Source organism: Juglans microcarpa x Juglans regia, chromosome 4S (genome assembly GCF_004785595.1).
Source record: "Juglans microcarpa x Juglans regia isolate MS1-56 chromosome 4S, Jm3101_v1.0, whole genome shotgun sequence".
NCBI classification, from domain to species: Eukaryota; Viridiplantae; Streptophyta; class Magnoliopsida; order Fagales; family Juglandaceae; genus Juglans; species Juglans microcarpa x Juglans regia.
The window spans coordinates 9,394,723-9,411,491 of NC_054601.1; the positions used below are offsets into that span (position 1 = coordinate 9,394,723).

Sequence of the window (16,769 nt, forward strand, 5' to 3'; positions counted from 1 at the left end):
GGAGCTATTGTGCTAATATTTCGTAACTAGGATGCTCGACAAAGTCACATCAGTGGACAATTTGGCTCGACTGGTGAATTACCTTGATGCTAACAGTACCGCCATCAGGAATGGAATGATCAAGGTTTTCATTTGCTTTGAGTTTTAGAGTAAGTGATAATCTCATAATGACATCAAATAAGATGATTTTGAGTTAGCATTGTATTTTCAGCCTTGCCCTTTGCCCCAGCTCAAGTAATGGGATCATCAGCCTAGGCTTTCGCTTCAACGATTGTCTTGCATTAGTGACCATACACAAGATTTGTCTTGCATTATGAGGCTCATAGGCTATACCCCCCGACTCTAAAATAGATTATGGAAGTAATCAGGTTGATTTGAACATCAAGCTGAATGCCAATTGGCAAAGCAAATTTCCACAAGTTGAAATATTTAATAGCAGAATGCCTAGCGAATTATGTCTATATGCATGGGATGAACATTACTACTTATCGTACGTCTTGCCCCCTACTTTCCCTTTCAAATACCTGACTGTATATTATTCTGAACCACCCTATGCATCTTCATATCATATTTGTCAGAAGATTTCAAAAATAAATTCATGAACCATTTCAAGCCTTAATCTCCAAGAAACCAAATAAATAAAGCACCATAAACTACAACGATAAGATCAACACCACAAAACCATCAGAAATGACCTCATGCTATTAACTACGTCCCAAATAGAGAAAAGCAGATACAACGTCCTCTCAGATACTACTTTTTCTGCTGCATGGTCTCATTTCAGGGAGTTTTCAATATCAATCACGAATCGGTACTTGACATCACTCTTGATCATCCTCTCAAGAGCTTCATTTGCATACTGAATCGGAATTACTTCTATCTCGGGATAAATCTTGTGAGCAGCACAGAAGTTTATCATTTCTCGTGTATCTTTCGAGCCTCCAATTGCACTACCAGTAATGGTTTTCATTCCTGCATGCATGTAGTTCATTAGGCTGGCAAATTCTGAAACCTAGATTGGTAAATTATATGAACTTCAAGAAATCATCGAGTTCTGAAATTGATAAAGTTACCTAGCAGAAGGCTAGCAGGGTTGACTTTGACTTCAGTGGGGAAACCCACAAGGACTAGAACACCGGCAGTCTTTAAGAGTGCCATGTATGGATCAAATGGATGATCCCCAGATGCTGCGTCTATTATAAAGTCAAATGTCCCAGCCAGGGCCTGTAATAAAAAAATATTATAGTAACCATCAGTTAGAACAAAAATCATCGATTAAGGCATCGACTTTGGAAAAACATTTTCTAAAGTTTGGAAAAAAAATTCAAGAATCATAAGCTGGAGAGAGATAAACACGTAAAACGAGTTATAACATTTATATTAAGTCTTCTTAAATGCAGTAAAAACTCAAGGAGATCTTAATCAAACTAAGAAGAAGCATTGTTTTGTACGTTACCTCCATCTGCTGTTGGTCAGATGAAATCACAAACTTGTCTGTATTAAGAAGACTTAGGGCCTCCTCTCTCTTAGATATGCTTGTGCTGAAAACTGTAACGTTCAACCCAAAAGCCTTGCCAAACTTGACAGCCATATGACCCAGACCACCGAGGCCAATCACTCCTAGAGATTTACCAGGTTGATTCATCTTGTACCTCATCATGGGAGCATAAACTGTAATTCCAGCACAAAACAGAGGTGCTGCTGAAGCCAGTGGATAGTTGTCTGGAATCTTATAGCAATATCTGTAGATCCAATAATTTCCCAAAACAAAACTATATGTCAATCCCATAAGTGATATATGCAAACAACTTTCCACCATCAAGTCATGATGAGTAGCTGATCATGATGTTTTGATATTATCAATTCATTAATCACAAACATGGAATTAACTTTCACTTCAAAACTCCACATTATAACCACGCAGGGCATTGAAATAAAAAATTTCCTAGGGAAGAGATCGATGGCATCACATAAAATCTAAAATTCAATTTGTTGTCATGTGATGCTATCGATCTCTTCCCTAAAATTCTATTTGTTGTAAAATTCTCAAAACTGCTTCTATGATTTGGTTTGACAAAAAACTGAGTGAAAACAGTACGTAAATTCGTGATAAGCCTACTGTTAAGTGCAAAAAAACCAATTACTAATGTTGGAGAAAAACACTAGAGGAACGGCTTGCATGGATAAAAAAAAGAAAAAAAGAAGATGAGGAAAAAGAAAGAAAGAAACTCAGAATGGTGGCTCAGATGCCATGTTGAAATAGGAAGAATTCTGGAAAATCATACAAGTATGTATTTCTGTGTGTATTAAATTATACAAAGGAGGCCTATATATTGGAATATGGCCAAAGAAAATAAAGAAATACAACTAAAATGAAAGATTCTATCCTAACATAATTATAAAAAATTAAAGATATGATCTAACATAATTGTAAAAAATGAAGGATATGATCTAATATTTTAAATATATTCTAAGATATAAATTTATATACTAACCCTAACTAAGAGCATTAGTATTGGTCTATACATATGCATATGTAAAATCATCTCTTTTGCATATCTACTTTGTCATTCAAGCAAAATTCTCACATTGGCTTATGTATATTTGAGACAAAATAATAATAAAATAATATTATTTTATTATTATTAATTATTTTCTAAAATCAATTTTTTTTATATATATTTTACAATTAACATCCACTACATACATTTGACATTAATAATATAAATGCAATAATAAAAAAAAATATATATAATATATTATAATAATAAAATGAATGTGCAAGTGAAGGTTTGTTACGTTGTTAAAAGAGAGAGAAAAGTAAAGAATTGAGAGAAAGAGTGGGAGGAGAGAGAAATAATGATTAAAATATAATTTTATAAGGTGAATAGTAGTTATCTAAATTTGGATAAGTATTGTTTATAGGTAGCTAAATATTTAGATATGTATAAACTAATATAAAAAATTTTAGGATTATATTATACAAATATAACTTTATATATATATACATAGATGAATACTAATGTTCTAACTAAACAATGCTATACTAAATAAATCAATTTTCAAATTTGCTTACTGATATAAAAGCTGACACAACAAATCTAATGCTGATGTAAGAGCATGTCACATCAGATTTAATTAGTATTGATGTATATAGCACAACTCGGTGATCCCACATCCGAGAGAGACTCCAGGCCGGTCCAGTGTTTTTCTTCGATTTACACCAGCAAATCACAAGTTACCACGCAAGAGATATAACAAATTAGAATATACACTTGCATATAGGTGAATAATTTTCTTTACGGTTGTTTGATCTTTTCTCCATCCCTAACTAATCTCTCTCCCTCTCTCTCTCCCGTTCGTTGATCTCCCTTTCTCTCCTTGCTCTCTCTTTCACTAAAATACTCTCTCTCACTAGAAAATAAAATACGATTAAGGACGGTCTTGATGGATAAGATATTGCCAAGAAAGTTGAGAGGAAAAAGTGAGAAAGACGCCACCAACAACTATACGCAGAGATTTCAGCTCTTTAAGACTACTTTTTTTTATTTCTTTTTGAATTCTCTCTCTCTCACTCTCTCAAAGGAGTAGCTGTGCTTTTTACGTGACTATGGAGAAATAATCATCTTTAGATTATATTTTTGTTTAGATGCTAAAAAAATGTATTACTGTTTGGATGGTGAGAAAAAATAGAATCTATTTCTATTTGGCTGCTGAGAAAAGACCTGTTTTAAGTTTTTCTCATCCTCATTTTTCACGTAAAAAATGATTAGCTTACAACATCTTAAAAATGGATAATTATTGGATTACCCTCTCCTACTATTCATTTATTATTTTTTTATATTTAATTTTTTTAACTTTTTATCTTGGTTAATGGTTAAAAAATGAATATTAGTAAAATTATATATTTTTTAAATTTTTTCTTAAAAAATACATAAAAAATGAAAAAAAAATAAAAAATTTCAAATAAATTATGAATAATAAATAGATGATGATATAATAATAATTCTATCACTACCCTAAAAAAATACTTGCCTTTCATGGACAACAGTGTAGTTGGAGTATCCTCCTTTGGTGATTGAACCATCACTATCGATGCCGTTAAAAGTGCCAACAACTCCCTTTGCACAATAAACTTCTAAAGCATCATTACAAAAATGGCAATCCCTGCAGGAGTTAACATAAGTCCCCACCCCAACATGGTCCCCAACTTTGAAAACGCGGACATTGGAACCAATCTCCTTCACAATTCCAGCAATCTCGTGTCTGCAGCCATACAAATAATCCAATGACCATCAGTTTATAAAAATAACAAATGAAGAAAAAAAAATATATATATATATATATATATTTTTCCAGATTGTTTATTAATATTACACTCGGCACACAGGTGGCATGCATGGAAGCTTTGTATATGAGTTAATTACATAAAAATTAGTTACTTGTTATTTAGAGTCATGCTACAACTACTGAAAAAGTGACCTGAATGAGTTCACCAAATAGTACATTTCATTTTTTTATTTTTTTTTCATGTGTTTTTAATCAATATAAACATTTTTTTACAAAAATAAAAAATCCACAATATTATTTAAAAATATTTTCTTAATCAATAAGCAAAAAAAAATAAAAAATCATTCAAGACACTTATTGGGTCCCGAATTTGGGACCCAAAGCATTTCTCTATTATTTATATCTATAAATAATAGTTACTAATGATGTGATTTGACTATATTTATCATAAAATTAGTGCACATTATATTAATTAGAAAAATTTTATTCATCATCCTCACACTACACACCATATATAATTTTTTTTATTTTTTATTTTTTTTCCTCTTACTAAATATGTGATTATGATGATGAGTAAAAGAAATCAATTAGTTTAGGAATAATAAAATAAAAATAATTAGAAAATAAAATAAGTGTGGTGTGTGGTATGTGATATGTAGTATGTGAAGATGATAAGTAGCAAACTCTATTAATTAAGAAAAATTATTCATATCAGCACACGAGATAAAAAATAAAAAATAAAAATAAAAAAATAAAAAAAATTTGAGTGGTGTGCTACAGCTACATGCTGATGTGTAGAATTGTTCATTAATTAATACCCCGGCACCAAAGGATACTTGGAGTCTCCACGTCTGTTCCTGGTCCAAATTACGTCGCCATAACAAACTCCACAGTGCGTGATCTTTATAGAAACATCATCTTCTCCAACAGCCCTGCATGAATTTAATTCCAACAGCTCAGTTTCTTCCAATTTCAACATTTTAATTATTAGCAGTAACTAGTCTGGAAATCATAAGTCAAATCAGGCAAGTCATCAAGCTTAATTAAACATATATAGATCAAACTGCGACAACAAAGTAACAAAGTGATGCTATATATATATATATATATATATATATATATATATATATATATATTAAATAGGCTTGATCTCTGTAATTTGTTTCTTTAATCTGGAGAAGAAAACCAACGTCTAGCTATCAATTATACATTGTTTCATACCTACGGCTGAATTTGTACGGTGAGAGAACTCCAGACTCATCTCTTGCCGCCCATCCAAGGCAGTATTCGTTTGCGCGTGCAGAACCCATTGTATGTGCTTATAATTTTGTAAATGGCATTGGGCTCTTAACTCCTATCTCCTATTTATAGTATTAGCGGTGCTACTCTGCGGCTGAGTAGCACCGGTCAAGTGTAGAGCTAGTTTATTTTTAACTTTATTTTTAATTTTTTTTTCATATATTTAAATATTTTAAAAAAATCAATAAATATATTAATACATTTAAAATCAATTTCTTAATTATTAAATAAAAAAATTAAAATGACAAGCGGTATATTTAAGCTGTAGACTTCGACCGGCAAAGTGATATCTCTCTCAGTACCAGATATGTTGATGCAAGTACTGCCTAGTACTCCACGTATGCAATGACCTCGATCAACTTTTTTTAGAATTTTTTCCATAAAAACTAGAGCGATTTGGTGAAATGCCGGGCCAATTTAAAATATAGATGTGACATACGCTCTGAGCTCATCGTTCGAAGACTTGGAATATTGTTTCCTGCTGCATGTGATTGGTTCTCTTCCCAACACACGAGTGCAAAGGTTGCTTGCTCGTATGTGCATATATCTATAAACTAGGCGATAGCAACGTCGTTTGTCTAGTCTTATGAAATGGTTACTTTCTCTCCCTTTTTTAACTCTTATTTTATCTATTTTAAAATTTCAAATGTATTGTAATAGAAGGCATGATACAAATTTTCATTCAATGATGATTTTTATATTGACTAACAAATTCACGAAGATCAATCAAAGGTCATTTGTAGGTACTTTGTTTAGTATCAGTCACTAAAAACAAACACAATCAAGAGACACAGATGAATACATTCTCCAAGATACCCACAAGATTATTCAATTTTGCAAAATTTGAGTACTATCGGTTATTCTAGGTCTCAACAACTTACTACAAAAAATAAATAGTAAGCAATGGCCCATAGATCCAAGCATTCAAGTTGAAGAAGCTGAGACTACCACAATCCATAACAAACAAGCATGGTTTTACAAATGTATAACAAGAAAACCAGCCTCTAGAAAATAAAAAGTAAGATTAAGGCTATTAATGGTATATTAAAGAAATCCCATGTAAGTATCTTCACTGTATTTTGCCCAATTCGGGACTGACCTTTAAATGATAGAAGCAATATTTCAAGTTAACAAAGTTTTCATTTCTGCAACTCTTGGGCAGCTTTTCTTACAACATTCACAACAGTACCAGTGCACATGACTTGGACAATATCAAAAGATACGCATAAGCCGCCAATGGACAAGTCCACATGACAAACCAACAAGACCCCTCTCCTTTTCCCTCTCTCATTAATGTCAAACACGTTGGCCTGAGTCCTCATCTCGTTTCTATCTTCAAGGACCCTGAAGCCACAATATTTATAATTTGCCCACATCCGGCAATGATTATTGATTGCTCACATTTGCATTAAAAATTTTAAATGCAATAAATATTGGATATGATGCTCTAAAGTGACATTTGCCTAGTTTAGATCAAGTGATGTAAGAAGAAGCAAATATCAAATTCTCCATAACAAATAGAAATTAGGAAAGGGGATCTAGACATAATTCACGGGAAAAAGCAAGGTAGAAAGCATATGCTCATAATTTTAAAGTTAAAGCTTCTTGGGTCTTTGCCATCTAGAATGGTTTGTAAAAGCCACCCAAATTTCTCGAATTCTTAACAAAAACACTCTGAATAGAGGATAGCAAAATAATAAAAGTTATAATATTTTTTACTGATGTAAAAATACAAAATTGCAATTTAGGCATAAGCTCAAGCAATCTTATATAATTATTTTCTTATATATAGACTCTAATGTAGAATGGTGCAAGAGTACTCAATTGAAATCTTTTTCAAGCATTAGAAAACCTACCTCACTGGTCCACATGATTTGAGGCCTTTTCCCCACATGATGAAGTATAAAGCTGTTATTCCACCATTTATTATAGAAGGTACAACCTAAAAAGTGAATGGAATCGTGTAAGAAAAATAACAGCAATGATATGAGTAAATTTCCTGATGACTTTATCGTGGAGTTTACAATGATAGGGATTTTTTTTTATTTAACCTGTTGATTTGAGAGTGGCCTGCCCTTCCAAGGCTTTTGAAGTATTAAAAAAAAAGGATGGATGCTGGCACCAGACAACAGAAGAAAAAAAGTATGACTGGAGCTCCCGTTTGAGTCAAATAGTGGTACATGGAGTACACTGACCATATTCTCATGAAGTTACCAATAAGGTGGATTATCTGCAAAGGGGTGTGCCTACCAGAACACAAGATCATTGGTATAACCAGTTTCAATAATCACGAAGAAGCCAGGAGGAAACATGCTAAGAATATTATTTTGTTAGAAAAGAAAAGTAAGCTTATTGTCTTCCTTTTACATATCACTTTTCTGAATTTTTTTTTGTTGGGTAATGGTAAGCGGATTCGCTTCTGGGATGATCTTTGGTCGTGTCACTCTCCTCAAAGATGCACGCCATAATATATCAATTCACAAGGTTCTCATGACCTCCAAGTGATAGACTACATTCAATATGGAGAGAAAAAAAAAGAGCTAACTATTAAATTGATGCATGGAACTTAAATGAATCAAATGGCATACGGGGGCTTTCCTTTGTTAGAAATCCACAGAAAACATTCCAAATTTTCCGTACAAAAAATGCAATATTAGGAGCTTTTTAAGAATTAATATTGTTTTTAATTCTTCTTGGAACGAATTGTTATCCAAAAGAGTGGATCCAATATAATTCAAGAACAACCAAATAAAAGCTTAATCACCAATTGATTGAGTGTTTTAAGTGCTTAATCTTCTGCTTTGGCGTTCTCCAAAACCAAGTTGAATCTCTCACAAACAACGAGTAGAAGAATCAAAGAAATTTTCTCTCCATACCTAGAAGAATGAACAAGAATTAACTCACATCCAAGCCATTGACAAATCCAAAAAAAAAAATTGGAGAACAAAAATCCAACAAGTACAAAAATGAAATAAAAAAATCCACAAGAAACAGAAAAAAAAAAAAAAATCAAAACATCCTTCATATTCCAAAAAATGGTCCATACCGACGAACAAAAATCTAACAAGCAGATTCACATCCAAAAAAATAGAGAACAAAAACCCAACAAGCAAAAAAATGAAATAAAAAAATCCACACGAAACGGAAAAAAAATCATCCTTCAAATTCACATCTCACAGAGTGAAAAGAAATAGAATCAATAAAAACCATACCCACACAGCACCTACACAAAACAAGAAAAAAAAAAACTAATGAAATAAAAGCATTTAAAAAAAAAACTACTAGAACAAGGAAAACCTAGAAAAAAAAAAAGGAAGAAAAGGTGAGAGAGAGAGAGAGATTTAGTGTGCAATTTACTCCCACTTTTACGATCTAACTGTTAAGATCGTTCCACATCATTTATTTTTCTTCCGTCGACGATGTGAATCGCGGTGGTTTAAGGGCATCACTGAAAGGAACTTAAGAAAAATGGTTCAGTACTCTATGAGAAGGAGAGTGAGGAGCTTTCTTATTTTTAAGAAAAATAATAATAAACCATTAAAATTGGAAGAAAGCTTTGAGAAGGGGTTCCGTTCCATTGTTCAAATCATCGATGGCTCCGTCGTCGAGTCTCTATTGTGGACAATGAAGATATCTGAGCTCTTGAGAGAGAAGTAGGAGAAGATTTGAGGGAGATGAAGAGCCATATAACTCGGTCGAATCTGGCCAAGCAGTTGAGAGAGTGCCAACGATCCAAGGACAATTGGGCCACCGTCTTCTACGTCTCCTCTACTTCTAATCTTCCTTCTTCAAAGTATGTCAAATCACTTTATATTTTTTGTCAAAACTTTTGTATTTGTATTTTGATTAGTTTTACTTACTCACGATTCTTGAATATTTTTTTTTTAGATTGTTTGTATCGTAAAGGGAATTGGCAACGAGAGAGAGGGATTTGCCCTCGGAATAAGACACAAAATCACTGATACACGCAACAACATCTCCTCTCATAATGTGTCACCGTTTTCCAAAGTTATTATAATGAATACAAAACACACAAACAATAAAGTTGCGTTGGGATATTAAGCAATTGAATTGAGTTAAGTTTTTTTTTTTTTATTTTTTTTTTTTATGTATAGTAATAAGTTGAAATGGTTGAGTGAATTTTGTGAAGTTTAAGATAAATTTATATATTTAAATATATTTATAAAAAATTGTAAAATAATTGAGCCTACCATAAATGTACTGTTCACCTGTAAGTGACGTCTCCCTTCCAGCGCACCAAACCTGAAAAGAAAAAAAAAGTTTTTTACCACGTTGCACTTGCATTCAAAGGCGTACCAAGTAAAGGAACAAATGGACAAAATTCCTGCTCTGAGAAAGTTCCTTTTGGTTGAGCTGCCGGCGGTATTCACTGGGTTTAGGTGAACGTGCGTCAGTTGAGGGCTAAAAATGGCTACATACGGAGACTTAACTGAGACTTAACAGAAAATAAAGAAACTAACGGTAAATTTACTGTAGCTAGACAAGAATTTATGTTTGATAGTCATAGATATATATATATATATATATATATATATATATATAAAGTAAGATAAATATCTTAATTCTAAAAGATTGTTTCGTATATAAATATATAAAGTGAACAAAATGTTGCGGGATATTGTCACTATAATGTTGCTATATAAATATACAAGCAGGTTAATAGAAACTTAAGCCAAAGTTGTTTTATATGCAGCTTTATTTTTTCATCTTGGTAGGCTATTCATGTCATCATTTGATTTGAAGGAGTTGCTTGTTTCTATCAACACCGTTTAGAGTCTTTAGACTATGTTTTCAAAAACATCACACATAGCCTCTGTTTGGTTTTGGAATAACCAGATGTATTAATTCTGCTAGATCATGTTTGCAGCTTTAGAGAACTGATGCTATCTCGGTGCACAAACGTTTCGAATGAAATGAAAGTTGCATTTTCATCAAATCCAAGAGGGATGAAACTGCACCAGAGAGCAGTAGAGACAAATGCTACGGAAGCAACCGATGTAGAATACAAGGGGAGGAAACTCTTGATCCAATGATGGGAGGATATGATCTAGGGGTGAACGAAAGATTGAGTGTACCCTCACCGCTAACTGGCAAACCGTCCACGTCGTTGGAAAGGACTGCTAATGTCCTTCCTCAGGCACATCCCTTGAAATTCCACACTGAGAAATAGTCATTGTTATGCCCTCAACCCCCATTGGGATTTGGCAGAGATCAAGGTGTCAAGATATGCAACATTGAATTACATACCCTCTTTATTCAAGTCGACCAATTGTATTCAGTCTGCCTCCTATTAGGTGATGAACCATTATGAGGAATGATAGTCATTATTTCTGATCTGTTTTAGACTCTAGGTCTAGTTTATCAACTAAACCTCTATCTTTTCTATTATAATCTTATACATATATCTCACACGTACACTTCCATCTAGATGAGGTATGCCTAATCTAACCAAATCCTGGGTGTTGATCGTCTGGCTAGCACACTTGACACTATAGAACCTTGCCAGAACCTTTCAAGACCAAACTTCTAGAGGAGGAGGGTGGAGTTGGAGGGGTTCAGGAAGTCAACCCATGACCTTTAGGAGGAGAAGGACAAGCTAGTCAAGTAGCACAACTCTGATGTAAGGTCCCATAACTGGTGGCATAGGACGCACCAAGACCTCACCATGTCCTAGAAGTGCAATACAGAGCTTGTCAAATCTCGGGACAAGCAGATTAAGACTTTGGAGTCTGAACTAGCTTCCACTCGAGGTGAGTTGTTGCCTCAGAACTTGCAGACTGAGGCTCTAGAGTCTAAGCTGGCTTTCACTCAAGATGAGCTTGCCAAGAGTGAAACTATAGGTCGGTTATATAGTAATGACAAAAATTCTAACGAAAGATAATGTTTCTGAAGATGTAATGAACAATTCATGTAAATAACAAAATGACACATATATGTATACTTTGGCAAGGAATCACCCTCTGGGGCACAGACACATGGGTCCATAAAACTTGGCGATGAGTCACTCTCTTAGTGAAACACATATTTATATAAGTATGGTGAGAAATCACCCTCTGAGGAGTTATCCTCGCATGCATTGTACTTTAAAGCATGAGTATTATTTAGACGAGTAATCACTCATCACTCAATAGGTCAAATCCATAAAAAAACTGCCAATACATAAAAATTCATCACATAGATATTCGTCACACAGACATTTCGTTGCCTGATGGGCAAACATGGGATGAGTTATATTGTGGAAATCTCTTCTACCTAAATGACATCATGCAAGCCACCTAGCCTGTACCCCAACGCAGGTCGACTTATACACAGAGATAACATGTTGCACCGGGGAATTTCTATTCGGCAACCAACTCAAAGACACTAACACGTGATATACCGGGGATTTTACATCTCGACTATAAGGTGAGGCCAACACGATACTGCCCCACCCCAATCATTCATGAGAAATCCTTCTACCCGCTTGAAGCTCCCAACGACGTCTAGTAGGAATGGACACGGGGAACTCCATCCTAAACTAGAAGATTGATGCATGGCACAAATAGTCATACAAAGATATAAATACATAACACGATCACGAGTCAGGGAAAAACAACAAACACATTCAAAGTCTAGAAAAATAAGAAATGAACATAAGATAGACATAATGATCCAAAACGGATTTATTTATGTCAGAATGGATGAGGTTACAGAAAATACAAATGCCTCTCACATACCACATTCACCCCACATTTCATAGTCTTGACTTAGAAGCTAACCTACCTCATATTGCCGAGCTCGCTACTCAATCCCATGGTTCATTCCCTACTTCCTCTAAAGATTTCGGCTTCACGAGGTCTCAGGTGCCTAAGATCATAAAAGTAAGATTTTTTCCCATGTCCAAGTCCCTTTTATAAGGTGGGACTGTTAGACGTCCTTTTGACACATCTCTGACTCTAGGTATGCTTGAATAAGAGTGCTTTGGCCTCGATTGTTACACTGCAGGATGACATGGACAGACAACCAAGGAATGGTCCACACTTCCTTACAACCTGCCAACTTCTCAGCCTATCCTTGAACGAAGGTCTTCCACGTGGCATCGGACCATTCCTCTAGGTTTAGATGATATGACTTCCAAAGTTGTAATCCTTCTAGCAAACCCACTCCGGATGTGACCCTTCAGGTGGAGAGTTGGCTTCTATGTACGACACAACCACTCCTCTGAGCATCTTCCATATTATTTTGAAAAGTTCTCATATATGACACAGTCTATCCTTGACATTTGCTCGCCCCAAGCAAGTAACCCTTTCTTGCCTTGGGCGAGTAGCTCTTGTCTCATCAAAGTCATTGGCCTCTTCAGCTCCTCGTTCTCGCCTACATGGCCGGTGACTTTTCTAGCTCAACTACTATGGGGAGAGATACTCATCTCCACCTCGCTCTGGGACATATCTTCCAGAACATTTATAAGGTGCTTGTTCACCCACATGTTGGACTAACTACACTTTGCAGAACCTGCAACAATTTTCTTCACCAACCAAAGAAGTGTTCCTCATCTTTCTTTCTACTTGATTGCATTGGTGGTTTTTCTCCTTGCACTGGCAGGGCCCTCACATGCTCTGTACTCCCCGTACCATTCCTAAGTGGTATTTTACCACGACTTTAACACGGGTTGAGAGATTCTCTGCGATGATTGGGGTGGGGCGTTTCTATATTAGCTTAACATGATATCGCGAGTAGAGATAGTCCCCACATTCATCAAGTGGAGTGTCCTTTGAAATGTTTTGGTAGAGGTGTTCTATGTGTAACTGGGTAGAGAGATTTCCCATGCTAAATGGGTGGAGGATTCCCGCACTTGGTGATTTTTATGAATGTACATGTGTTTTTCTCATGGGGTATTTCATCGCCATGCTTATGGATATATGTGTTTTGCTCAACACGATAATTCCACGCCATGCTTAGGAATACATGTGTTTGGGATTAAAGGGTGATTCATCGCCATGCTTAAAATATGTGTGCTCTTAAAATCATTTACATGAATTGGTGCATGCATATCATTGACATTGTCTTTCACTTTTAGTACTATCATGGGTTTTAACTTATTGAGGTTTCTTAGAAATCTAACTGTGGTGATCCAACACACGGGTTTCTTTCTCGAAATCATAGACCTTGATGTAGATGTAGTCCAGGAGAATTATCCCAAGGAAGAAATGTTGGGTTTGTGGAGCTTGGTTTTGTTGGTGTGTCTGACCCAACTCAACAATGATGTGCTATGGTTTTTTGGTAGATTTTCAATGAGGCTTGGGCCATGAAATGTAGGCTTTGGGCTATCAAAAAATTTTAGATAGAAAGTTTGCTTGACATTCGTATAACAGGTAGCTGGAGCGAAGCTCGAACAGAGAGTTCGCTAGAGTGAATATCGAATAAAGAGTTCACTTGAGTGAATTACGCAGAAAAGTGAAAATTAAGGTTTCCATCATGTAACACTATAAATATGTATTTAATGAACAGTTTAGCAGGTTCTAAGTGTTCTGAATAGTGAGATTTTACCTCAAAGTGTATTTTGTGATTCCTCATTATGATAAAATCCTATGTAGCTCTATGGATGTAGGCATGTTGCCGAATCATGTCAGTTTTGTGTCATGTGATTGATTTGCTTATGTTTGTTTTACTTTGTCTGTCAGTGTTTTCTCACAACAACTAGTATCAAGAGCCAATGTTCACGTTTGAAGGGAAAACAATTGTTGGAAATGAAGTGAAAGCATTTGGGATCAAGAAGCTTAATGGTACTGAATTTGACTAGTGGAGGATGCAAATAGAGGACTACCTCTATGGGAAAAAAAACTTCATCTTTCATTGTTAGGGAAGAAGCTGGAGAGTATAGACGATACTGATTCAAACCTGTTAGATTGATAGGTTCTGAGGGTTATTCGGCTGACACTATCAAGATCAATTGCACAAAACATTGTCAAGGAGAAGACTACAGTGGATCTCATGATAGCTTTATCTAGTATGTATGAAAGATAGTCGGCAAATAACAAGGTGCACCTGATAAAGAAACTGTTCAACCTGAATGAGCTTAACAATATCAAAAACCAATTGTCATCTGTAGAAATTGATTTTGATGACAAGATTTGGTCATTGATATTACTGGCATCATTGCTAAATAATTGGGAGGCCGTGATAATCACTGTGAGTAATTTTGCTGGGATTTAATTCTTACTGAAGAGTTGCGCATAAGAGATTCTGGTGAGATCTTGGGTTTCGTGTTTGGCCCAGAACGTTGAAAGTTGGGGTAAGGGACAGGACATGTCAAGTTCCAAGAATAGGAAAAAGAGCAAGTCGAGATTTGGGCAGCACATCACTAGTTGGAATTGTAGCAAGCTGGGTCACATCAAAAGAGATTGCCGGAATCAGAAACAGACTAAGGATTACACTGTGAATGTGATGGCTGAGGAAATACAGGACGCTCTATTCCTTGTAGTGCAAAGTGTAGTTGGCGATTGGGTGTAGGATTCATGGGTTTCGTTCCATAGCACCTCATATCGAGAAATCATGTAGAATTATATTGCCGGTGATTTTGGAAATATGTACACAGCTGATGCAGAGGTACTGAATGTAGTGTGAGTGGGCGATGTGTACATCGCACTTCCAAACAGGAACATGTGGACTTTGCAGCAAGTTAGACACATTCCGGATCTAAAGAAAAGCCGGATCTCTGTGGGACAACTTTATGATAGCGGTCATACAATAGCATTTTCTAGAAGAGCGTGGAAGGTCACAAAGGGTGCGCTGGTTTTGGCGCATGGCAAGAGAACTAATACTTTGTATTTAACATCAGAGTCTAGTGATGTGCAGGAAAATACAGAGTTCAACGTAGGCTTGATCTCATGAATTGTATGGAGAAACAAATGGGAGTCAATTTTGTTGTGCCTCATGTAAGTCTAAGGAAATCTCCTAAGACAACAGTGTGGAGCAGAGGTGTGAGAGACGAGGACGGAACGTCTAGCGTTCTAGGGACGTCTACACCTACAGTCAATGCTCGCAAAGCTGCTAGGACAACCAGACCTTAGAAGTGATCACCCACCTTCAATTATATCCTACTGACTGAAGGTGGTGAAGCATGGTACAAAGGTAAAATCTTACAAGACGGGAGATTGAGCAAGTGGGAGTTAGCAGAGAGGTAGCTGACTAAACTTTCGACAAGGAAGTAGAGACCATACAAGAGATGGGCATGTTGACTGAAGACAAACTAGAATAGCAGCAAGAGGTGGGATAAGTCGCACAGATCAGAGACCAGGGGGGGCCTCAGCTACAGATTCTCCGATGTGTGCCAAGGTCAATACAAGACCAAATATTCCCAGTGTAGTGGGAGTTGAGAGTTACCCTACGATGTGTTGACTGAAGGCGTTGTACGTGAGGAACTAAGGTTGTGCACATTTTTAGTTAGTCTTCTAGATTGAAGACAAGGGCTATAAGCTATAGAGGTGGAGGATTACATGTTTGGAGATGATGGTGAGGTGTTGGCTGTAACAAGTCTCAAAGTGGGAGATTGTTGGATTTGTGGAGCCTGGTTTTGTTGGTGTGTCTACCCGATTTGATGACTTGACCCGACAAGAATGTGTTATGATCTTTTCGCAAATTTTCAATAAGACTTGGGCTATAAGGCAAAGGCTTGGGCCTATCGGTCCAAGCTGAAGCGAGGCAAAGCTTAAACGATTTGATGACTGAAGGTGTCGAACTACAGTACAAAGATAAGAGTTAGTTGGAAGACAGCTGACCGGACTTCCATGGAGGAAGTAGAGACTACGCAAGAGATGGGCACGTCAGTTGAAGACAGAACATGCTAGCAGTAGGAGGTGGGATCAGTTGCCCAAATCAGAGATGAGTGCTCAGCTACAGGTTCTATTATGTGTGCTAGGGTTAGTACGAGACCAGATATTTCCAATTTTGTCTTTAGCTACAGATCCTACTGCTATGCTATTTTGTCTTCAATCGACATGCACATCTCTTGTTTAGTCTCTACTTCCTCCCTAGAATTCCACTCAGCTACATCTCAGCTAACTCCCACTTGCTCGATATCCCATCTTGCAAGATTTTACCTTTGTACCATAGTTCACCACCTTCAGTCAGCAGGATATAATTCAAGGTGTGTCATAATTGTGGTGTGTCGACTCAATTTA

The 16,769-nt window shown here is 35.9% G+C and overlaps 1 protein-coding gene and 1 pseudogene across 1 annotated transcript; both read right to left on the bottom strand.

Moving 5' to 3' along the window:
• Window positions 1–761: 761 nt before the first annotated feature.
• Window positions 762–5,619, bottom strand: LOC121263359 (probable cinnamyl alcohol dehydrogenase 1). The gene is made up of 6 exons (XM_041166209.1): window positions 5,512–5,619; window positions 5,109–5,222; window positions 4,036–4,266; window positions 1,457–1,742; window positions 1,074–1,224; window positions 762–972 (listed from the first exon to the last, which is right to left on the bottom strand). The coding sequence occupies exons 1-6, from the start codon at window positions 5,598–5,600 to the stop codon at window positions 776–778; spliced, it is 1,068 nt and encodes a 355-aa protein (XP_041022143.1). The 5' UTR covers window positions 5,601–5,619; the 3' UTR covers window positions 762–775.
• Window positions 5,620–6,631: 1,012 nt separating this feature from the next.
• Window positions 6,632–8,546, bottom strand: LOC121263360 (annotated as a pseudogene).
• Window positions 8,547–16,769: the final 8,223 nt, after the last annotated feature.